A 23214-nucleotide genomic window follows, 5' to 3' on the forward strand; every position below is an offset into this window, starting at 1 on the left:
TTAGGAACATTAAGTCAGACCAGTGTGTTGCCAGGGAAAATGTGTTCGCACAATCTAACCAGTAATTTGTCGGGTGAAGTCAGACAGTATGACGGAGTGAGGGTTTGGAAAAGAACAACTCTCCCTTTTTACTTTTATGTGCCTATTTAGTAGTTTTAAGTGTAATTTCTGCTGTATTATTTCGTCAACTAACAAGCTGTAACTTTTCATAGGTGGTTCCCCAGTCTTGGCTCCCAAGAGCAACGCAGCTCCATCAGACAAGGCTCCTCTCAAAGTCAACCTCCTGCAGTTCAGGAAGAACGTCTCTGACCTCAGGATGCAACTCCATCAGATGAGACAGCAGCAGGTGAGACCTCTTTCTCCTTTTAATTAATTTCGAGTGTGTTCGAATGCACTACGGCTTTGTATTTTTGCTCTGCTAGTTCAGGTCCTCTAATATCTCATTCCCATTGCGTGCATCCCCTCAGCTCCAGAACCAGGAGGCGTTACGAGTCCAGCTGAAGCGGGCAGAGCAGGAAATCAGTGTTAAACTTGCGGAGGCCATGCGGGGTCTGGAGGACCCTGTTCAGAGGCAGAGAGCTTTGGTGGAAGAGGACAGGCACAAGTACTTGGGCCTGGAGGAGCGTGTCCTCACACAACTCGGGTAAAGTCACTTCCTTGACAGGTGTTTTTAATAGTCTAAAGATACGGTAGTTTGCACCCATTACTGAATGTTTATTGTTGTATTAGAGATGATTTAGTACACACCCACGCGTCTCCAGTCAAGGTGTTTTCATTTATAGGAAATCCCCAAAAGGCTTCATTTTTTATCAGCTTACCTGCGCCTTTCACTCCTAAACTCTTTGACAAGCCAACGCCCTCCAAATTACAGCTCACAGGTTTATACAGGCAAAGCAGCGCCTGCCTCTCGGAGACAGCAGACTAGAACAATGGAGGAACTGTGGAGGAACTACCCTGCTCTTATTTTAATTCATCTTCTTGCCAACAGGGAGCAGCAATTGAGTCTTTTTTTTTTTATTTGGATGTTTACAGGCAAGGTCACACAGTGTTGTCTTGCTCGACAGTGAACACATGCTCCAGTAAACACAATGATAGCAGCTCATGGAGGCTGAGAAATGAACAGGCAGGAAGTCAGTGGATTAAGCTCTGTGTTACTCTTGGTTTTCAGCCAGTTGTGAGTCAGCAAAACACGGCTGCTGGCGCTTTAAATAAGGCTGTTTAATTAGGGCTGCTTGGCTTTAAGAGCAGTGGGAGAATGTTGTGTGAAAACCGCTGCCCTCTCCAGAGGAGAAGTAAATCTATCGTGACCTTTGAGGGCACATTTTGTAACATTTTATAGCTCTTTGGCAACAAAAAAGCCTCAGTACTGTAAATCATGAAACTGGTACTAATAGATTGCCAGTAATCCAAGGACAGAGGTACTTGGAAAAGGAAACAAATTAGTTTCAAATAGGATGGTTTGTCATCGTCAGTGGTCAGTATTGGTGATGGTGACAGAGCCACAGAGCATGTATCCAAATAGAGGGTTAGGTCCAAGGTTATAATAATTTAGAATTTTTCCAATTAGTTTTTATTTTAGTTTTAAGAGTGTGTTTGCTAGTTTTAGTTTAGTTGCAGTTTTGCAGAAGGGATTCGTTTTTATATATTTAGTTTTACAGTAGTTTTAGTTTTTGTTCGGGCCAGCTATAAATGGCAGTCCACAAACCAATGGGTGACGTCACGATGACAACGTCCACTTCTTATACTGTATACAGTCTATGATCTTCGTGGTACTTTAGTGAAGCAATTGTGGCATAGCGCCGTCTCCTGAAATGTCTCAGTCTGTTCAATGTCCCGAGAGATGACGAAAATCCATGCTGTCTCCTTTTTTTTCTGTAGTGATACATTTATTTTCTTATTATTTCTACTAGTTTTTTACCCAGGCAATATTGTTTCAGTTTATTTTTTCTTTAAAAGATATAGTTTTTATTTAGTTTATATCTCACAGCTTATTTTAGTTTTAGTTTTAGTTTACTATAATAACCTGGTTAGTTCACATGCTTTGGATCCCATACTCAAAGTTTCAGTTGACAGCAGTAATTTACAGTATATGAAAAATAACATGAAAGGCGGGTGATTCCTTGAGCAAATGGGATCTTAACTATTTCATTAGAGTATCTTTGAAGTTTGCATGTTATACTCTGACTAGGGCTGTCCTCGACCAAAGAATTTCTTAGTTGACTCAGACTAAAACGTCCGATGAATCGACTAAGAGAAGGGCAGCCCTAACTCTGACACACATTTTGGAGACGTACTGTATCTGTTTTTGTCTGCGGGGGACTCAATAAAAAAAGTTAAATCCGTTTCCTTTTGTCCTCAGCTGGTATTTCCCGTCATCGTTCCTATTACCAACAGGCCTCTGCATAGCAGGGCATTTAACACACTGTCTCCTCATTACCCTCCCCACTCCCTTTAGGGGACTTCTATAAAAGAGTGTTTCTCAGGGGTGCCCGGCCACAATGAAACACCATTTTAGTCCCTCTCATGCAATCCAACACTGCACACAATGTTATCATTCGGCACATTTCCCAGCAGAGTGGCTGTTTTTCTTGAGCATTGGGATGTCTGTGAAGCAGCATGCTGTGTTTTCTATGTGAGGAAGTGCTCTCATACAAATAAACCCACGATTAGACCCACGTAAACATTTGTGGTTTTGGGATGACATCCAATCTAGACTAAGCAATCTAATATAGGCAAGGGAGCGAAATGCATAGTGGAAATGTTCATTGCCAGTGTTAATCTTTGTACATATTTTACATTATGATCTGATTTGTTTCTTATATTTTACGGATCATGTCCCAAAGTCTCACCTCTGTCCCATCGGTATCACTGTATAACTGATGGTGTTCTGCCCCCTGGTGTTTGTAAAGAGTAAATACAGTGTTAATAGTATTGTGAAAAGTCTTTCTCTGAAAACTGGATCATCTTTCCAACTCTAAATGTTCGTTTGTGTGCTTTGTGTTTGTCTGTGCAGTGAGCTGGAGCAGTATGTCGGCTCTCTGCAGAAAGACTCGGCAGCGACACAAAGAGTGGTGACCCTGAAGGACGTAGAGGAGGGAGCTGTGACTCTGAGGAAGGTGGGAGAGTCTCTGGCAGGGCTCAAAGGTAAAACGACAAATTCTCACTACTGGGTACAATAGCCTTCTGGCCTCTTGTTAAGAGGAGATACTACAAGTGAAAAAATGTTGAAACTTCCCCAGTAGGTTACTTACAAAACAGCACAGAGTTGGGAGAAGAAATGGGAGGAAATCACAAAATAACAATGTATGCAATGCTTCTCTGTGTGTTTCCCCAGGAGAGTTCCCAGCCCTACAAACCAGGATGCGGTCCGTGCTCCGGGTGGAAGTGGAAGCTGTTAAGTTTCTGAAGGAGGAGCCTCATAAACTGGACAGCATGCTGAAAAGGGTCAAGAGCCTGACTGACACACTCAGCAGTCTGAGAAGGTAGAGGAATGATGAAGAGAAAAATGTCAGTGGAGATAGAGTAGGGATCAGGAGAAGAGGTACTGGAGTACGGGGGCTGAGAGTGACAGAGAGGGGGATTGAAGATGAAAACAAAAAGCACTCTGCGGAGCTCCTCACAGGGGTCTGTGATGTGCGAGATTGTGCTATTTGATTATGCTGGCAAACCCGCCTTCATCCCATCAAAGAGGTCAGTCCGTGTGGACAGAGGAGTGAGGCTTGATATACTTCCATCGCCTTCACTGAACCGATAAGTGAATTAATTTGGTGGACACTGCGGCGCCTCATTTCCATTTTAATATGTCACAGACACGAAGTTCACTCTCAACTTTTCTCTCACTCTCCCTCCGAGACTCTCTTGTCTTTTACCCAAAACAGTCGCCAAACCAGAAGACATTGTATCATAGCTTTTGGTGGTGTTTTTATCCCTCATGTCAGAATTAATCCAAAACATTTTGTTAACTTTATTATAGGGTTTGATGTATTTTCAATCTGGATGAGACCATAACTACTCTTTTTGGTTGAAAATGTACATGGTTTGTATCACATACTGTTTCCCTCCTCTGTGCAGATGTGCTAGTGAGGGCTCTCAGAAAGGACCTGAACCCTCTGCTAATGTCCCAGTGGACAACAGCCCTTCAGCAGCAGCAGAATCTCCCGCAGCATCAGTCCAGCCCGGCTCCCCGCTGGAGCCCCAGAGCTCCACCATCAAATCGGAGGTGATGCCTTCCTCTCCAGTGGTCATCCATCATGTCCAGAGCTCCCCGGTCCTCATCCAGCAGTCCCAGCAGTCTGCGGCCCTGACGGCTCAGCCCAGTCCGCCACTCACCCCCAGCCCCTCTCACACCCCAAGTCCCATCCCGACCAAGATTCAAGGTCGTGAATCTCCCAAGGGGGCAGCCTCGGATCCACCGAGTCCCGCCCGTCAAAAGAAGACGCAAGGGAACCCGGTGAATAATGGCAACGGCGCTCCCACCCAGGGTCTGGTCATAGAGGAGCTCCAGACCAGTCAGGACAAGAGCAAAAACAGAGCTATGTCCATAGAGGTACATTTAGTCACCATATAATCGTCATTTGGTCTTGATTTATTTTCTCATTAGCATCCTTTGAATGGCATTATTTTGACCTTCTCTCTCTCTTCTTTTCACCCTGTAGGCAGCAGAGAAGGAGTGGGAAGAGAGGAGGCAGAACTTGGGTCATTATGATGGGAAAGAGTTCGAGAAGATCCTCCAGGAGGCCCAGTTCAACATGATGAAGGGCATTCCCAGTCTAGAGGTGGAGGAGAACCCAGCACTGCCCCCTGCTTACCCTGCAGAACAAGCAGACATCAACAACACTGTGGAGTCACCGACAGGTACAAATCTAACACAAACATGACCTCCATCATTTTACATTTTAAAGTATGTCCTCCTGTGTAATTTCATCTCTGTTTTGTATGACAGAAGAGCCCCAGTCTGAGCCTCCCTCTGACAAACCAGGCAAGAAGGTGCCTGAGAAACTCCCAAAGCCTGTGATGGTGGAGAAACCAGCCAAACCTGCACCGGAGAGACCCCCCAAGACTCCTACTACCAAGCCGGCGCCCACTGACAGCTTTACCAAGCAAGGGTCTGAAAAGTCCTGCAAGTCCCCACCACCACCTCCTCCAAGGAAGACCTACTCCAGCTCAAGCTCAGGCATGACCACCACACGCTCTGGAGAAGTGGTCTACACCAGCAGAAAAGAGTCTGTCTCGGCTCAGGTCAGTCTGATAGAAGGTTGTCTTCTCACTGTGTGGGTTTTCTTGTGTGTTTAAACTCCAAAAATTGCAATAACATATTGGTAACAGTGGCGCTTGTTTAGCCTTTGTAGATACTTAAAAACAATTTGTGAAAAATACAATACATTTAATAATTTAAAGGTATAGTGTGTAAGATTTTGGGGATTTATTTGCACTCGGCGGCTCACGTTACCACAGTCTTGGAAAAGGAGGAGTGAGTGAAGGCGTATTCAGTTGGTTGCAATCTGCAATCACACCACTAGATGCTGCCAAATCTTACACACTGTCCCTTAAAATAATATATAAATAAAATAACATTTGGGAAATGTGGTTGTTTTGCTTTCTTGCTGAGAGTTAAGTGAGTAAATCAAAACCACTCTCTATGGAGCATGAGCTAAGAGGCGAATAGCTTTGCTTATTACACAGTGTTATTTCTTTAAAACAGACCCTTGCGATGGGCGCAGTTCTAATGTCGGACTCTGGCGGACCATTTTTGTGTCACATTATTGATTAATGCAAGACCCTACCGCTTCACGCCCTTTGCATCGCCCTGTCTGGGTTTATTTCACAACAATGACCGGCTCGCTGTGCATTATCCCTTACTTATTATAACTTAGCTTAGCATAAAAACTGGAAGAATGGGGGAAACAGCGAGCCTGGCTGGCTGGAAAAGTAATAACGAAATAATTTCCTTTTCATACATTCCAACAGGAGGGTGAAGAGGACACTCCACCTCCCAGTCCCCTACCCAAACCCAACAAGGTTCCACCAGAGACCAAGCCGAAGCCAGCCACCCCTCCCCCCGTCACCGCTTCTGTTACCACAGAAGAGGAGGATGAAGGGGACAAGATCATGGCAGAGCTCCAGGTTAGATGCATATCACACACTCACATAATCCCTCAGACAAAAAACAAATCAATAGGTGTAACGTCCTCTGGATTTTGCTGGTTTTTGTGGGAATGGGTCTATCACTTCTTCCCGTGGTGGTTGTCTTCAGAAGTGGCAATGGATGAGCACTCACTCAGCTCCTTGATTTTGAATCTAACTTTGTCACGTGTCGGGTTCTACGGCTGTGACAAAGCTGAAGACACTCTTCTCTCCTCAAAATTCCCATTTCCCCTTCACTTTTCTCCACTCTTCAGGTTTTCCAGATGTGCACGGTTAAGGATGTAGGGGTGAAAAATTTGGTAGAACCCACCTCTCGAATTGAACCGCAAATCAGAGAGCTAAGACCGGGGCCCTTATTGCCCCTCAAAGAGAAAAAGGTAAAATATAACTTCGCCGTGCAGCTACCCACCTAACTGCCTGCCTCTGCCCACTGTCTGATACAATCGATGGCTGTGTCCTAACCCTCCTACAACTTCTGCACCCTTTGCTTTGGCTCGAGAGAAACCTGTAACAGCTGCCTTTCCTTGCCGCCTCCGTTTCCTTCCCTCTTTTGATTCTGCTGGATATCTCAGCTTGAGTATATTTCCGGATTAAGTCTGCATAAAATGAAGCCTCTGAAAAGATGCTGTGTCTTTTGTGCGCCTGGACCAGACAATGATGATGTTTTGCCACTGATTTAATTATCTCTTGTCAATAAAAGACCTCGGCACTGTATTCTACAGGCAATTAAATCGTCTTGTGTCTTTCTTTAATTACACGTCTTCATACAAAATCAATAGAATAAATACGTCTTAAAATGATTGACAATTGAGAGAAACAACGTAGTTATGTGCAGACACAACCTGTTTTTGCAGACTTGGTTCACTAGAGGTCAGTCTGGCCACTTTGCATGCTACTCTCCCCCACTTGTACTTTTTCTGAGGGATCACTTTTCTGTTTCTCTTTGTCTTTGCACAACTTGACTTCAGTTTGCTTTCCCAGCTTTTCACCTATATAACCAGCACAACCCTATAATTTTTCACATTCAGGTCAAACAATACTCACTTTTAATATGATTTTGTTAATCAATGTGACAAAGAGGACAGGTATGTACAAGCAACAAATTTGACTACTTCACACCCAAGTTAAAACGTGTGATCTAAGTAAGGGATAATGTACAGCGAGCCGGTCATTGTTGTGAAATAAACCCCTTCAGGGCGATGCGAGCCCCGTCGGCAAGCCCAATGACCCGCTAGCTTTACATTGTTCTGCGTATTACACGGCTACTTCAATAAGAAATCAATAATTGGACACAAAAATGGTCCTCCAGAGTGCGACATCATAACAGCATCCATAGAAACGGTCTGTCATAAAGAAATAACATTTATAAAAATGCCTGGATCTTCCGTCGATCTTCCGCATCCATTGGGCCCATAGAGCAGACGCAGTAGCGTTTCCTTTAACCCCGCCTCCCATTCACATGTACGGAGGAAGGGAAATAACACGGGATTCGACAATTTTACAACTTATAGGGACCGAATTATTTAAATAAGGGCTATTCAAGTGTTCGTATTGGGAAGTTGATTTACCTCAAAAACACTATCCTCTGATTTACAGACATCTTTTTCCCGATGTAAGTCTATGGGGAAAAGTCTTTTTGGGCCCAACGGCGTCACGTGACAGATGCGGAAAGAAGTTGTAATTGTAAATTGTAAATGTAAGATTTGCTGCCTGGGGGCTTGCTAAAAACCAGAAGGTGAGACTGTTTATTGAAGCATATATAAAAAATTAACAGGAACAGTGGAAGTGCAAAAAAAGAACAGACAGGGTTAAGCCACCAAAAAGAAGCTGATTTGGCTGTTGTAGTCTTAGCTTTTAAACAGTAATACTTATTAATTTTCCCTGCATGCATTGTGATATACAGCATTTAATATCAGAGCAGCATATTAAATTGATGTCATACGGTATGAAACTGGAGATTCAGTTAACATACTGTAAATACTTTGCTGTGGCCGTGTAGAAGGTAATCACCCAATGCAGTGTTGATTACTGCTGCTGCAATAATGTCTGTGAATTCACACGTAACCCACAGCAGCCTGACACAGCAGTTGCACAGTAATATTATTCCCTCACACATTGTCCTAGCAGAGCTCAGAGCCTACTCGAGAGGATAAAGACCCCGACACAGATGAAAATGGGAACACTACTGTCCGACAGAGCAAAGGGGTATGCATGTTCTATTATCCAAGCATTGTTTTAATGAATAGTTAAGAGATTTTTTGAGAGATTTTAAACAGCTACTTCATTCATTTCTCAGGTCATATACTATGTGACTGGCCAGATTCCCAAAGAGCCTCCACCGCCGCCAGGAACGGAGGAAACCCCCGAACACCGAGAGCCTCCATCACAGGTGTCAAATGTCAATGTTAACGACAATTCTCCAAGCCAGCAGCAGCAGCGGCCGCCACCACTGTCTCCACCACTGTCTCCACCACTGTCTCCACCGCCCAAATCACCTGTATCACCTCCACCCAAATCACCTGTAACACCTCCACCTATATCACCCAAACCCGTGGGACTGAAATTCAAACTTCCGAGGACGCAAATGAAACGCTCCGAGTCCTTGAAGACCGGCGCAGAAATGGAGAAGGGGAAAATCCTCCACAAAATTAACACTGAAAAGAAAAGTAAAATCATCCAGCTACGTGTTTCTAGTAAGAATATAAAACCTGAGCCTGTGGTAACCACGACAACCAGCACCATAAAAGAGGCGCCTGTTGCTCTACCAAAAAAGGCTCCTAGCGAGGACAACGATCCACCTAAAGCTATCTGTGAGGAGGCATATGAGGAGGCTAGTCTTAGTCCTGACTTACCTGGAGAAGAGGCGCCGCCGCCCCCTGACAACATAGCGTTTATGATCACCAACACCAAAGTTCAGGCCCTGTCCTGTGGCGAGTACCAGGAACTGGTCAATGCCAAGAAAGGAAACGTCCAGACTGTTACTGTAGGCAACGCCACTAACCGAGGGAACGGCACAGAGGAACCCAGTGAGCCACAGGATAACGGCTTCAACAGGAAGCCCGTCATCATCATTTTCGACGAGCCCATGGACATCCGTTCAGCGTACAAGCGCCTGTCCACCATCTTTGAAAGTGAGGATGAGCTGGACAGGATGCTGGCGTCGGAGTGCATCGAGGAGGAGAGCGAGGAGTCGGATACGGAGAGGAGTAGCGGGCTGCAGGTTAAAACAGGAGGGACCGAGTTGGTTGACGGCAAAAACGTCACCACTTCACAGGCCGCTGCAGACCACGTTAGCTTGTCATCCTCATCTTCGTCTTCCGTCTCTGAGCTGACAGACAGTGGAGTGAACTCAGAGTCAAACGGTGACGCCAAGCAGGACGGTAAGAAGAAGTTCAAGTTTAAGTTCCCGAAGAAACAGCTGGCAGCGCTGACCCAGGCGATTCGCTCGGGCACCAAGTCAGGAAAGAAGACTTTACAGGTGGTCGTGTACGAAGACGAAGAGGAGTCCGACGGCACTATCAGGGAGCACAAAGAAGCGAAGAGATTCGAGATTACGCGCTCAAAATCCTTAGCGGACGCTCCCAAGGCGACGCCGCTGAAGAGGCAGAACTCCGACTCCATCCTCAGGACGGATGAGATCAAGAAGAACACCTACAAGACGCTGGACAGCCTGGAGCAGACCATCAAGCAGCTGGAGACCACCATCAGTGAGATGGGACCGCTCTCCCCAACGGAGCCGGTCGCCACGGAGGAAGCTATGGCAGGGAATGGGAAAAGCTCAGACGGAGTGGGGCTGAAGAGGTCTTCCTCTCTCCCTACCTCCAGAGGGTCAGGCCCTAAGGTACCCAGCAAACTCTCACTGCTGAAGAAGACTAAACCTCAGCTCCTTCCTCGCCCTGTAGTCATCCCTACTACCACCACCACCACTGTCCCCAGTGCCCCCAGCACCGTACAACAGGTCTCTCTCTAGCTCTTGTTGCTCCGGGAGGCTTTGGGTCCTTCTTTTTCTCCGTTTACAACCTCACTCCAACCCTAACCACTCAAATTACAACAAATCATTAATCCACTCCACAGGTGAAATGTTGGAAATGTCCCCCGTGGCTTTCTCCCTCTGTGAAATCATGGTGACATGATTGGGGGTGGCATTTTGTTGGGTTCCTGGCTACCATGCTTCTCCTTCAGGTCATTGCTAAACCTCTGAGGTTTTCAGCAAGTGGCATCATCAAAAACACTCATGATGATTAAGCTCTTCCTTATTCTTGACTGCATGTACTACTGTGTATTGATGTGTATGTATGTCCCACTGGGTGCATGATCTTTCACTGGTGTTGATCGATGAGGTGTTTACCTGTTTGATTTTTCATACTTCCTCATGTGGTGTGTGTGTTTTTTTTCCTTTTTCTTTTGTTTTATTTCTTGTTTTGTTTTTCGTTTGGATCCCCTTGCAGAACACCAGTGTCGCTTCCCCTACTAGTCGGATGCCCGTCCCTTTGTCTGCGAAGTCCAGGCAGTCGCCGGGTACTACTGACAAAGCGGGAAAACAGCAAAAACTGCAGGACGCTCAGAGGCAGTTCCGACAGGTAGTTTTACTGTAGGGTCTTACAGTACCAGAGACTAGAGGAATCAAACATATAGGGATCAGAAAACACGAGGCATGTATTATTAGAGGAGAAAAAAAAGACTACCAAAGCTGTGAGATTTCAAGTGTTTTGAAAAAAATAAAGTCACCGCGGTGACGACTGTGGATCTGTTAATGTTTCTCTCGAGTCTGCTCTGACAAGAAGGCATGTTTGACTTTTGACTGTTACCCCATAACATCACTGTACTGTATGCTTCTGCATGTCCACACTGCTCATGGTTTTCACTGTGTTGGTGAACAAACAAACAAAAAAAAAAAGGAAAAATGGCAAAGAAAAGTGGACCCTGTCATCATCTGAGTTGTCATCACATCTCAAGTTCCCATCACAGCTGAAACAGTGTTCCCCGGATGCTTATGGCTAAAATGCAAACTTAACTGACCTTTTCGGCTATATACGCTCCTCCCCTTCTCACCATGCACCTCTGCTCAAACCAAACATTACTGCACAGCTTCTTAACCCCACGGTGATATACTTCCTTACCCTCAAGACCACGCCAAGACTCACCACTTTGCACCGTCAGTTTCAGTGGAATACCAGCCCACGTCTCCCCCTATCTGCTCCCACTATTCAAACTCCTTCCCCTGTTATCTAACTCTCCAGTCTTCCTATGCATCCCCCCCAACAACCTCTTTATGAGGCCTAACATGTGTAGCGATGCCCCTCCTGTCTGTCATCGCACGGTCTAACATTTGCAGTGTTCTTCTTGGTAACATGTCTCTCAGTTCAACGTGTCTCACTCATATAACATAAGAACAGACCTGTATACTGTCTTTTAGTTGTGTCTCAGTAATATTAATGTTTGTGTAGTCTTAGTGTGTGTAGTTTTTTTTAACATCGTCTTGCCTTTTATATGTATTATTTGACCAGATTTCCTTTTTTGACAACCAGTATCTGTTTTGGCATCTCTGTTTGCAGGCTAACGGAAGTGCTAAAAGAGTGGGAGGGGATCATAAAACTACTTCCCCTGCTACACCCACCTCTAAAATCCCTGCTTTTTATCCTAGCTCTCCTAAAGGCAGCTCCCAGTCTGCACAAAACTCAGATGCTACTAATCCCATTAACCCTTCCTCTTCCTCCTCTGTGACAAAGTCCTCCATCCTGTCCTCTCACGCTCCCCGTTCCGTTCCCCAACCCTCCTCCCACATCCCCTCCCTGTCTAACGGATGCCTCAAACTCCCCACGCCCTCCTCACAGCACACAGGTAAAACTCTCTCGTTCTCCTCGCAGCCTCAGAATGGTCGAGTGCACTCCTCCTCCTCCTCTTCATTCTCCTCCTCCTCATCCTCCTCCTCCTCCCCCTCCCCTCTGTCGCCCACACCTTTGGGCCCAGGTGGAAAGAGCATCCGCACCATACACACCCCCAGCTTCACCAGCTACAGATCCCACAACGGCAGCAGCGGCAAATCCTGCATCCCAACAGCCACAGCAGCTAAGGACGCTACCTAGCCCCGTGTTACCGCCCCTCTGGCTTTACCGCATAGCAGGTAGAGCTGCTCATGTTTCATTTGATATGGTTTTCTTTTCTGTTTTTGTGAAAGTATTAAGCGATGCACTCCCCTACTTCATGTTTTATTTGACACTGGCATTCTTGCACCAATATCTCCTTTAAGTTGCAATTTACAGTTTTGAAAAATACTTTCTTTCTTGGAGGTGTACTAGATGCTCTGACAAAATATTTTATAATGGAACTAAAAAAATATTTAGTTTGACCACTTTGTAGTCGAAGTGGAAGGCTGTCATGGTGTTGAAAATCTATTTTTCTTGCTGTAGCAATGAATAGGGAATATAGAGTTGATGTACAATCACAGAGTACCATGTAAAAATGTTGTTTTATTTTTCAAACCAGAGATTGAATAACCATAGTATATTTAATCTTCTATATTTCTTATGTTGCCAGACATCCAACACAGCCCTTGTAAATGCCTTTTATGAGTGTATACAGACATTTTAAAGTTGAACTCATTGTTAACTTCTGTTTTCTAAGAGGATTTTCTCATTTTTCACTGCCAATTTCTTTTACAGATGTGTAAAACTGGTATCATAAGTAATACAAGTTTTCATTTTAGTGTGCCTATTTGCCAAAGTTGTTGTACAATGACTCACTTCAAGCCTAACCCAGTCACAAGATTTAGGGGAATTTACATGCACTCTCTTGGTGTGATGGCTGAAGTGTTGACCTCAGTGTTTGCACACTGCTGGTCTTGGTTTGTTAAGTTAACATGTGTTGTTGTCTAAATGTAAACTGTACTAAAAACAAAGTGAATCAGTTCTACCACGTGTACATAGACGCTTCTACTAAGAAAATAAGTAGTTTTGTTAACATACCAAAGTTTATTTGTATGCATGCCTTTCAAATACTTTAGGAGAGTGGTGTAAAAGAAGAATTATGTTTGCACAGATAGATTTTTGTAAATATCTGGTTTTCTCTCATTTTTGTAAAGCTTTAAATCATACTATAAAGGAGCAATGTGGTAAAGACAAAAACTGTGTTGGAGTAGCAAAAATAAAGACGTGCATGCTTGTAATGCATTGAGCTTCAGTGTTTTTATTTTGTCTGTTTCTGGCTTCCTGTTGAGTTCCTGTGTGAAAGAGTATAATGTGTGTGTGTTGGCTTGCATTTTTCATTTTGTGGTAACATACTGTTAATCTGTTTTCACAGACACATTGTTTGAACTTGCCTTCCTTTTTTTTGGGGACAAAATGTAAGTCCCCTCAGCGTATATCAATACATTTTAGGGTGAAAACTTGGTTTAAGGTTAGGGTAAGGTTGCGTTTTGGTTAAAGCTAGGGTTGGTAATGTTGAGAAACTAGCAAGAGTAGGCTTAGATTTTTCACCCAGTGTTGCCAACTCTTTTCCAATGAAAGTAGCTAGCAGCACAAGCTCCAAAAGTCCCTAAATCTAGCGAGAACGTCGGCAACACTGACACTCCATCCCTTTAGGCCTCCCTCCAAAGCCACTCCCCCAAAATGATCATTGTGAACGTAAACAACAAACAAAAACACTTGGTTACGTTTAGGGAAAAACATCATGTTTTGGCTTAAAATAACATTGTTTGTTTCACACGGGATGTAAACCCCAGTTTCCTGCAGGTGAAAGTCCTGTGTTTGTTTGACCCATACACTATCCCTCACAACTCCCTTGTGTGCATCGCCTTACTTCAGCTTCTGCTCTTGTCATAAATACAACGGTCGCTAGAGGTCGCTATCGTCTTCTTTTATACCTTCTTTTGTTGATCAGCCATGTGAATAGATGATAAAACCTACTAGTGGGTGTAGTAGGGCCCTACTGACCCACATCTATGGGGCTTATAACCACTGATAACGCCTATTTAATAGCCTGACAACAGTCTAATCAGCTGAGCTGGCAGCTTGTATAGAAGACCGGGCTTATTATAGTCCTGCAACAGACACAGATACCTGATATTTTTCTTTTTTTTGTTAGAGCATTTGATTTATTGATTGCTGTCAGGATGTAATGAGAATTTCAACAAATATAACAAAAAATGTTCTTGAAGAACACTATAAACTCTAGCTTTAAGGTTATGGGGTAGGGGTTAGGATTAGGCAAGTAGCGCTTATGGTTAGGGTAAGTCTCCAGGAAATGAATGTAATTCAATGTAATGTCCTGTGACTGTGTGTGTGTGTGTGTGTGTGTGTGTTTGTGTGCATAAATATGAAAGTGGAGACGCACCACACAAACAGCAGTTCTCTAGTTCTCACTTCCACTTCACCTGGCTCCTCTTCTCACACTAGTGTTTTTCCACTGATAGAAGTCTGCATTCTGTATCTACGATTTAAAGGTAAGAATATGAATATCAATAATATTAACAGCATGTGAGGGCTATATGTCCTATATTTAGTCCTACAATCCTGCTCTGATTACATGATTAGTAAAGTACAGACGTGGTGCTTTAACAAATCATGCCTAAGCGTGTAGCACCACTTTGTAAGTGTTTAGCATTTAAAGTACCTGAAACATTCATTTATTTGATTAAGTGCCACAAAGCACTTGGTCATCTTGTTTCTTCTTGTTTGAAATCATATTTTAAAGCCATTTATCTTGGGTTAGGGGATTTTGCAGTTCATCACATCAATGTAAGTTAAGGTGAACTACAAATAGCAGATATTGTTTGCCATAAAAGAAACACTTTTTTTCATTATTTTATTAATGCAAATGCATCCCACTTGATTAAATGTAATTTGCAGTCATGTAATTTGTGTTATATGACTCTGAAAATGTTTTTTTTTTACTTCTTAATCTGATTAACACTGTTTTTTTCTTATCTCGTGGAAGTAGTTTATCTCTTTTATAGCTGATTAAAATCTTAAGGTCATGTTCATGTGTTAGCGTGTCAAGCTTTGCAAAGACAGTTCCTGTTTCTAATAAGTCATCTTTTTGTCACCCACAACTTGCATTCTTAGTTTTGTTATGATATTACACACAATGTGTGATGTGAATCACTTGACCAGGCTATCATCATAACAGGTTATTTGTGTCTATGCTGCAACAGGCCGATCCTCTGCACAACAAAAACAATGAACATCTCTGAGGAGGAGACACCGGGCTTCTATGGCAGCGGCTCCCACCAAGAGAACATTATATTTTCTACATTTTACATCCTGATTTTCATCATCGCGGTGCCTGGGAATGCCTTGGCGCTGTGGGCCTTCTTTCGCCAGGACAGCACGTCTCCATTTAAAGTCTTCCTGAGGCACCTGTCCATAGCAGACATCTCTTACATCCTCATTTTACCCATGCGCATAGTTTACCACCTGTCCAACAGCTACTGGCCTTTCGGACATATCCTTTGTCAAATAGCTGGCTTCCTCTTTTACCTTAACATGTACTGCAGCCTCTACTTGATGAGTTTCATCAGCTTGGACAGATTTCTGGCTGTGGTTCTACCTATAAAATCACGGCCAGTTAGGAAGGCTTTCTACGCAAAGGTAGTTGTTGGCATACTTTGGGTGACAGTTATTGTGTGTATGAGTCCTCTACTTTTCTCCATGAAGAATGTGCCCAAAAACTCAACTGGCGTCTGCAACAAGCTGTACTTAGAGAAGACATCTCCCACGGCTTTAGTTTCCACTATTGTAGCATTTGTTATTCCCCTCACCACCATAGTGGTCTGCTACATAGTGATTCTGCTGAAGCTGAGGTCAATCAAGCAACAGGAAAAACGGCTGTTGAAGGACAAAGCTATAAGAATGATCATCCTCATTGTGATGAACTTCCTGTTAGCGTTCGTGCCCTACCATGTGAGCAGGGTGATCTACATTGAAAGCCACAGCCATGACCATATGACTTCAGCGAGCCACGAGTCACTGGGAAGAGCCAATCGGGTCACATCTGCTCTGACCTGTGTTAGTGCTGTACTGGATCCTGTGATGTATTTCTTCTTGAACCGTGCATACAGGGACACATTGCTCCAGCTGTTCTGTAAAAGATGAAGATGAACAATAAGCAACAAATATTATGTAGACAATAAATATATATATTTTTTTTTTTAAATTGCCATCTTTTTATATAATTTTTAGAGAGGTGTTTCAGACATGAATGCAATCAACCTTTGATTTTTAAAATGTAGGGTTATGTACAGTATATATATATAGTATGTGTGTGTGGAGGAATAGGAATAGGGGGAATATATATATTTATTTTAGGGCTGTCAATCAATTAAAATATTTAATCGCGATTAATCGCATGAATGTTCATGATTAATCGCAAATGAATCGCACATTTTTTATCTGTTCAAAATGTACCTTAAAGGGAGATTTGTAAATTATTTAATACCCTTATCAACATGGGAGTGGGCAAATATGCTTGCTTTATGCAAACGTGTGTATATATTTATTATTGGAAATCAATAAACAACACAATGACAAATATTTTTATTTATTTAACCTTTATTTAACCAGGAGTAAAGACAAGATAGGCAGCAGCACAGTTACACGATTGCAGATATAAAACAAACCTAATGTTTTAAATTATTGTGTTTTTTTTGTGTAATTGGGTGTTAAGATGTATCTTGATTATTTATTATGGTAACCTAAACATTGAGGATAAAAAAAACACTGAACTTCCTCTCAAAGCCCTATTTAACACTGACTTAATTTTAAATCTACTTTTAGATCACTAAGCTTTTTGAGGAACTTGAAAAAAATAACCTCCCACGTCATCTTGTCAGCCACTCGTCCCAGACATATGATTGTACAAGTTGAAGGAACTGGCCTTCTACCTCCAAGAGGTCAAGGCCCAGTTACGTGTTGGTTAATCTTGTGTGACAAAGAGATTTTCCAAACAGACGGGTTAAAGCATAATAATACAATTTATTCCGAACAATTAATGTTGCATAAGTAAAAATAAAAGAGTTTACAGATATCTGGATCCAATCAACATGTCCCTGACAACATACAGTGCATGGGTCAGTTCGCGAAGTCTGAACCCCGAGCTATCCCTGATCCAGCCTATTCATGGTTTACACAATATTAATATTCATGAGCTTATGGCACGTGATGTTTCTGCTGCATGTCTTCTTCTTCTGTTATCTCCTTCTGACTCCTTCCTCCCTTTGGCCTTGAAAAAGAAGAACAGCACCTCCCTCTCCTCTCTTTCCCCACAATTCACTCTATTCATAACAAATCCGACAGTCAGGTTATTGTAGATCATAGTAAGCACTTTTGTACATAATAAATCCAACAGACCCTCTTTTGAACTTAACTAAGTTCACCTACAGATAATGTTACATACAGATATATTTATTATAAGCATAGATAATGTTACGTACAGATGTATTAATTATAAGCATCATCACACAACCTCTTCAGGATCAACATCTTCACTATCCCCCACCATTTCCAGGAGACCCTGTCTCTCCGCTTGGAACATGGCCATCTGATAAGAAGGAGGTGCATCCGGATGCTTTCATTGCACAGCAGAAATGATCACACGCTCAGTGAGGTGGCGAATACAAGGAATACAGCAACAACCGCATAATACTAAGCATGTACACACAGCTAGGATTGAGGAGAATAGAGATACCACCATGGACTTCCATTTCCCAAAGGTACGGTCTAACCAGTCGTGAATGGGGCTGTTGATACCTGAGTCATCGTGCATGGATTCAGACAGCGTCCGGAGCCCCTCTAGCGCCTTAGTTACAGTCCCGTCCGGCGCTGTATTGTTAGGGATGAAAATACAACATGAGTCTTGGAACATTGAGCATACACCGCCTTTCTCTGCCAGCAGCATATCTAATGCCATTCTATTTTGGATCACCATCAGTGACGTAGGAGCCATTTGTTCAGCTAGTCCGGCAATTGCATCACGGGTTAGATTAGTCAAACGGAGAACATTATAGTATACCTGATCAATTTAGGAAACCCATGTTTCGGAATGTATTCATTTACCAGACATTTAATGACTGATTTTGCGTCCTCTTTTCCCGTAGGGTAGGCCTCAACCCAACATGAAAATGCGTCCACAATTACTAGGAGGAATCTTTTCCCCCCAGCCCTTACTCCCATATCTGTGAAATCCATAAAGATTTCCTGTCCCGGGGCAGTGGGAGAAGGATGTTTTCCTGCCCTAGGGTGATGGTAGGTCTGATGTTACATGTACTACATACGTCACACTTAGTCAAGAAGTCAGTTATAGTAGCATGTTTCCAGGGAATCCACCAGTGGCGGAGATCTCGTAACATCTGTTTGTGGCTTTTATGGTCAAGTCCATGAGTCTGAGTCAATATTGAGGACATCCAACAGGGGGGCATAACTATTTGATCTCCGTTATACCATATACCATCAAACTGTTCTATAGCTCCCTTATCTTCCCAGATGGTTCGTTCTGCTGCTGTGGCAGATTTCTGAGCTTGTATGATGGAGAAATCAGTTATCTCAGAACCGAGATCTGTTGTGGTCATGACCATCATAGTAGATAAATACCCTGCCGCCTTTTTAGCGGCTGCATCCGCTGCTTCGTTTCCTATACTCTCTAAGTCAGTGCCCTGACTGTGTCCTTTCACTTTGATCACAGCTACCCTCTGTGGTAACTGGATTGCTTCCAACAACTCTTTCATCAACTCCTCATGAGCCATAGGTTTATTCTGACTAGTCTTAAAACCCGCTTGCACCCAGCCAGACATATCTCTGTGAATTGCATTGCACACATACGCAGAGTCTGTGAAAATATTCACTGCCTTCCCTTCCGCTAACCGCAGAGCACAAACTACAGCCGTAAGTTCTGCTGCCTGAGCAGATTGTTTACCATCAAGAGGACCGTGACCGAGAGTACATGGTTCCTCTTTTGCTGTATTCATAGACACCACAGCATAACCTGCTTTTAACCCTTCGGTGGGATGACGGAAACAGCAACCATCTGTAAATAAGCTAAGGTCAGTTTCCGTTAAAGGGGAGTTTTCTAAGTCCAACCTTAGTTTTACAAAGGGCAGCGATTTTTCTGCACAGAAGTGTTTCTCGCCATCAGTCATATTGTCAGCCATATTACAGCCCTCATGTACAAAGGAGATGTGTGGTTTCGAGAGTACTTGTAAGATCTTGGTCTGTCTGAGGGGGGTGAGAGTGAAACAGGAGGATGTGACATATGTTACAGTGCTGTGAGAGGTCAGAATCTGTAGAGGATGGTGCATGACTATATGACCTACTTTGTCTACAATTTTTGCCAGAGCAGCGGCATATCTGACACAGGGGCTGGCTCTCTGTTCTTGTGTGTCTAGCAAAATGCTACAATAGTACAATACGTTCCTAGCTCCTCTGTGTTTCTGATATAAGACACCATGGGCTGTACTAAGCTGCTCTGAGACATCCAGATGGAATGGTTGAGAGTAATCTGGGAGAGCGGGTGCTGCTTTGTAACCGTAGTTATGTAACCTCAATAACAATGCATGAGTTAGTGACAGGCATACCTCAGCCGAGGGTGCGGCCACTAACAAGTCATCTACATATTGTACAATACAACACCCCTCAGGGAGTTCAAGGCCGGCTAAGTGAGTTCTCAAAGTTTCGTTAAAAATAGAGGGGGAGAGTATAAACCCCTGTGGTAACACATTATATGTCAGCCTTTGGCCTTCATATGTAAATGAGAAAATGTCCTGTAAATGATCTGCTAAGGGCAGGCAAAAGAAGGCGTTAGCCAAATCTATACATGTGAAAGATGTATGGGCTGGGGTGAGCATCGAGAGAGCAGAGTGGGGGTTCGGTACTGGTGTAACAGGAGTCAAAACCAGCTCATTGATGGCTCTTAAATCATGAGCCATTCTGTATGAGCCGGAGGGTTTGATTACTGGCAAAATGGGAGTGTTCCACTGAGAGTAAGATTTTCTTAATACTCCCGCCTTTATCAGTCCTTCAATCGTATGGGAGATACCCTGGGCTGCTTCCACTTTACTGGATACTGGGGTTGATATATAGCCTGTGGCGGGCCCTGCAGTGGATAAGGATTCTGTGGCGGGGCTGGAGCTGGTGTTAAAATTTGAGCCATCTGGGTATCTTTCTCTTAACTCCTTCCGGAGCATGTTTTAACAGAGCTAGTCTGAACAGAGACTGCTGTGATTCTTTATCTGGGTTCACCCCCGGATAGTTGGAAACATGCCAACGCACTGACTCCTCTGTTTGTCACCTTTGTCTTCGTACTTTCCATAAACTTTATGTGACCTCGTTTTGGGGGGTGTATATGGTCTCGCCTCTTCGTCCCCACCCTCCCGTCTCCTATGTATCCCTCCTTTGGAGTGCGTTCTCATGGTTCCCTCTATAGTGATAGGAATGTTTTCGTCTTCATCATCATCACCCTCCTCTACTGCTCTACTAGCCTCGTCATCAGTGTCCTCATCTACCTCTCCACTAGTGTGGACATCATGATACTCTGCACGGGATCTCTCTGTGTCTCTCTCAGTTCTCTGCATCCAATCACCTATGTCCGGACTCTCTGTGTGGGGTTTAGGGGTAGATTGAGCTCTCCTTCTTACGTCTCCATTACGCAAGTCTGGTGGTAACATGGCTTGTCTTAACCTGTACTGTTCAGCCTGATCTCTCAGTTCTTCCCTTAGCCTGTCTATTTCTCTGGCTACATCAGACATACTACCCGCCTCTGAGGCTGAACCTGCTCCTTGTTCTTTTTCTATTTCCTCTTCTAGTTCCAAAGTACCACCTAACACTTGAAACAATGGTGCCATAACTTCGTTTGTATGATCACTGTCCTGTGGGGTTGGTACCGGACTAGGGGTAGGAGGAGGATAAGGAGGGGGGTTGGGATGTGGGCCAGGTGGGTACTGCTGATGGAGGGACATGTAATGTGGCGGCTGGCTAGTATGTGGGTTTGGTGGTGGGGGTGCGCTAGGACTGGGTGAGGGTTTCACTAGTGGTTTTGCTTCAGCGGTTTTTGCGTGGGTGGCTTTCGTCTGGCTGCCTAAGGCTGATAGTGCAGCCATCTGTATCACATTATATTTTACCAATTTACTTGCCAACTCGTCTTCTTTCTTCCTCAATTTCCTCCTTACAAACATATGTCCCTTTTCTTTGTCTTGTCTTGCTTGCAGCAGCTTTCTATGAACCACCTGTATTAATGCTCTCATCACTGGCATGAATTTGGCTTCACTTCCCGTGGCTGGAAAATGCCCTTCCTTCACTGTCATGTTATACCACTCATCTAGGTCTTGAGTCTCTTTATTTCTAGTCTTGGGATCAAATGTACAGATTACATTGGTCCTGACTTTAGCCCATTGCTGTCCAAATGATAAACGGGGAGGCCCACAGCCACCCCGTTCCTCACAGTCTTTGTCAAATTCTCCGTCCATTCTGTCCAGTACTATTTCACACAGGTTTATTCAGTTTATGACAGTAACTAGATTCAGAGTAAATGGGTCGCTATGCCCCTCGCTGTGATCCTACCAACATAAGCTTCTACTGGACACTTTGATGTTCCAGCGATGTTGGCCCAGTATCAACAGTAAGTTTTAATTTTCCTCTGAATACTAGTTATTAATGTACACTCATACAGGCGCTCCAAGCGCTATTTTTACTAAACTCTAACGTCCCAGACGTTACTAACAACTAGCGCTCCAAGCGCACTACTCTAGCGCTCCAAGCGCAGCGTTCCAAACGCTTTAACAGAAAGTCTTTACTTTTGCAACATTTATCACTACAAAGGAGATTCAGCACAACAAGAGAGATAATGTAGAGTAAGCCAATATGCAGAGTTCGATACAACAGGTTCTGCTTACCTTTAAGATTTCAGGGATCCCTTTCTCTCTCTCGCCGGTCTGTCCGTCCTTTGGACACGCTTCTCAATGCCGAAGATCACGTCGGGGTCACCAATTGAAGGAACTGGCCTTCTACCTCCAAGAGGTCAAGGCCCAGTTACGTGTTGGTTAATCTTGTGTGACAAAGAGATTTTCCAAACAGACGGGTTAAAGCATAATAATACAATTTATTCCGAACAATTAATGTTGCATAAGTAAAAATAAAAGAGTTTACAGATATCTGGATCCAATCAACATGTCCCTGACAACATACAGTGCATGGGTCAGTTCGCGAAGTCTGAACCCCGAGCTATCCCTGATCCAGCCTATTCATGGTTTACACAATATTAATATTCATGAGCTTATGGCACGTGATGTTTCTGCTGCATGTCTTCTTCTTCTGTTATCTCCTTCTGACTCCTTCCTCCCTTTGGCCTTGAAAAAGAAGAACAGCACCTCCCTCTCCTCTCTTTCCCCACAATTCACTCTATTCATAACAAATCCGACAGTCAGGTTATTGTAGATCATAGTAAGCACTTTTGTACATAATAAATCCAACAAAGTTTAAGTACAGTAGGTTATTTTTAATCAAGGTTGCCACACTGTTGTTTTAATCAGCGCAGCCAAGACCTCATGCAACTTACAACTACTTCACCACAGACCCACACCCTTACAAAATAATCCTGCAGTACCATTTAATGCCCATGAATATATATGTATATATATATATATATACATATATATATATATATTTATATTTCATTTCATTCAAAAATATACGACTGCAATATGCAATAACTATTGCTATTACTACTATACCAGGGGTCAGCAACCTTTACTATCAAAAGAGCCATTTTTGGCAAAAAAATAAAATATCTGTCTGGAGCCGCAAAACATTGAGCATTGTGATGAAGGTAACACAGTTTATAGTCTAAGTATATAGTATATAAGCCTAATGCAGTGAGGGCCAAAGTGCAAATGTACCACAGAGTATTAGGGCCACATTGAGGGAAAACACAGCTGAGATTTACAGAATAAAGTCATAATATTACAAGAAAAAAGTCATAATATTACAAGAACAAAGTCATAACTTTATGAGAATAAAGTTGTAATATTACGAGAATAAAGTAATAATATTACGAGAATAAAGTCATAACTTTACGAGAATAAAATCT

General features: G+C 43.3%; 2 protein-coding genes and 1 long non-coding RNA gene across 18 annotated transcripts in view; all 3 read left to right on the plus strand.

The window, feature by feature from the left end:
• si:ch211-285f17.1 (sickle tail protein homolog) overlaps nt 1–13323 on the plus strand; it is a 123980-nt gene extending 110657 nt beyond the window's left edge. For 8 of the 16 annotated variants that reach the window (XM_037757367.1, XM_037757357.1, XM_037757362.1 and 5 more), the window contains 13 exons: nt 213–346; nt 468–643; nt 3014–3144; nt 3335–3482; nt 4072–4546; nt 4656–4854; nt 4943–5238; nt 5968–6123; nt 6399–6521; nt 8269–8349; nt 8441–10102; nt 10581–10724; nt 11700–13323. In XM_037757367.1, the coding sequence (XP_037613295.1) occupies nt 213–346; nt 468–643; nt 3014–3144; nt 3335–3482; nt 4072–4546; nt 4656–4854; nt 4943–5238; nt 5968–6123; nt 6399–6521; nt 8269–8349; nt 8441–10102; nt 10581–10724; nt 11700–12230 (4256 nt within the window). In that variant the 3' untranslated portion in view covers nt 12231–13323. The remainder of the gene's footprint in view (nt 1–212; nt 347–467; nt 644–3013; nt 3145–3334; nt 3483–4071; nt 4547–4655; nt 4855–4942; nt 5239–5967; nt 6124–6398; nt 6522–8268; nt 8350–8440; nt 10103–10580; nt 10725–11699) is intronic. The other 8 variants (XM_037757359.1, XM_037757360.1, XM_037757366.1 and 5 more) reach the window with 8 other exon arrangements.
• An 844-nt stretch (nt 13324–14167) lies between these two features.
• Nucleotides 14168–17382, plus strand: LOC119480818. Its single transcript, XR_005205012.1, has 3 exons — nt 14168–14289; nt 14908–14912; nt 17372–17382. It is a non-coding gene; the product is annotated as an uncharacterized LOC119480818 (long non-coding RNA).
• Nucleotides 14275–16453, plus strand: LOC119480809 (uracil nucleotide/cysteinyl leukotriene receptor). The gene is made up of 2 exons (XM_037757417.1): nt 14275–14584; nt 15296–16453. Exon 2 carries the CDS (start codon nt 15321–15323, stop codon nt 16233–16235), a length of 915 nt encoding a protein of 304 aa, XP_037613345.1. The 5' UTR covers nt 14275–14584; nt 15296–15320; the 3' UTR covers nt 16236–16453.
• Nucleotides 17383–23214: the final 5832 nt, after the last annotated feature.

This window comes from Sebastes umbrosus, chromosome 21 (genome assembly GCF_015220745.1).
Source record: "Sebastes umbrosus isolate fSebUmb1 chromosome 21, fSebUmb1.pri, whole genome shotgun sequence".
Lineage (NCBI taxonomy): Eukaryota > Metazoa > Chordata > Actinopteri > Perciformes > Sebastidae > Sebastes > Sebastes umbrosus.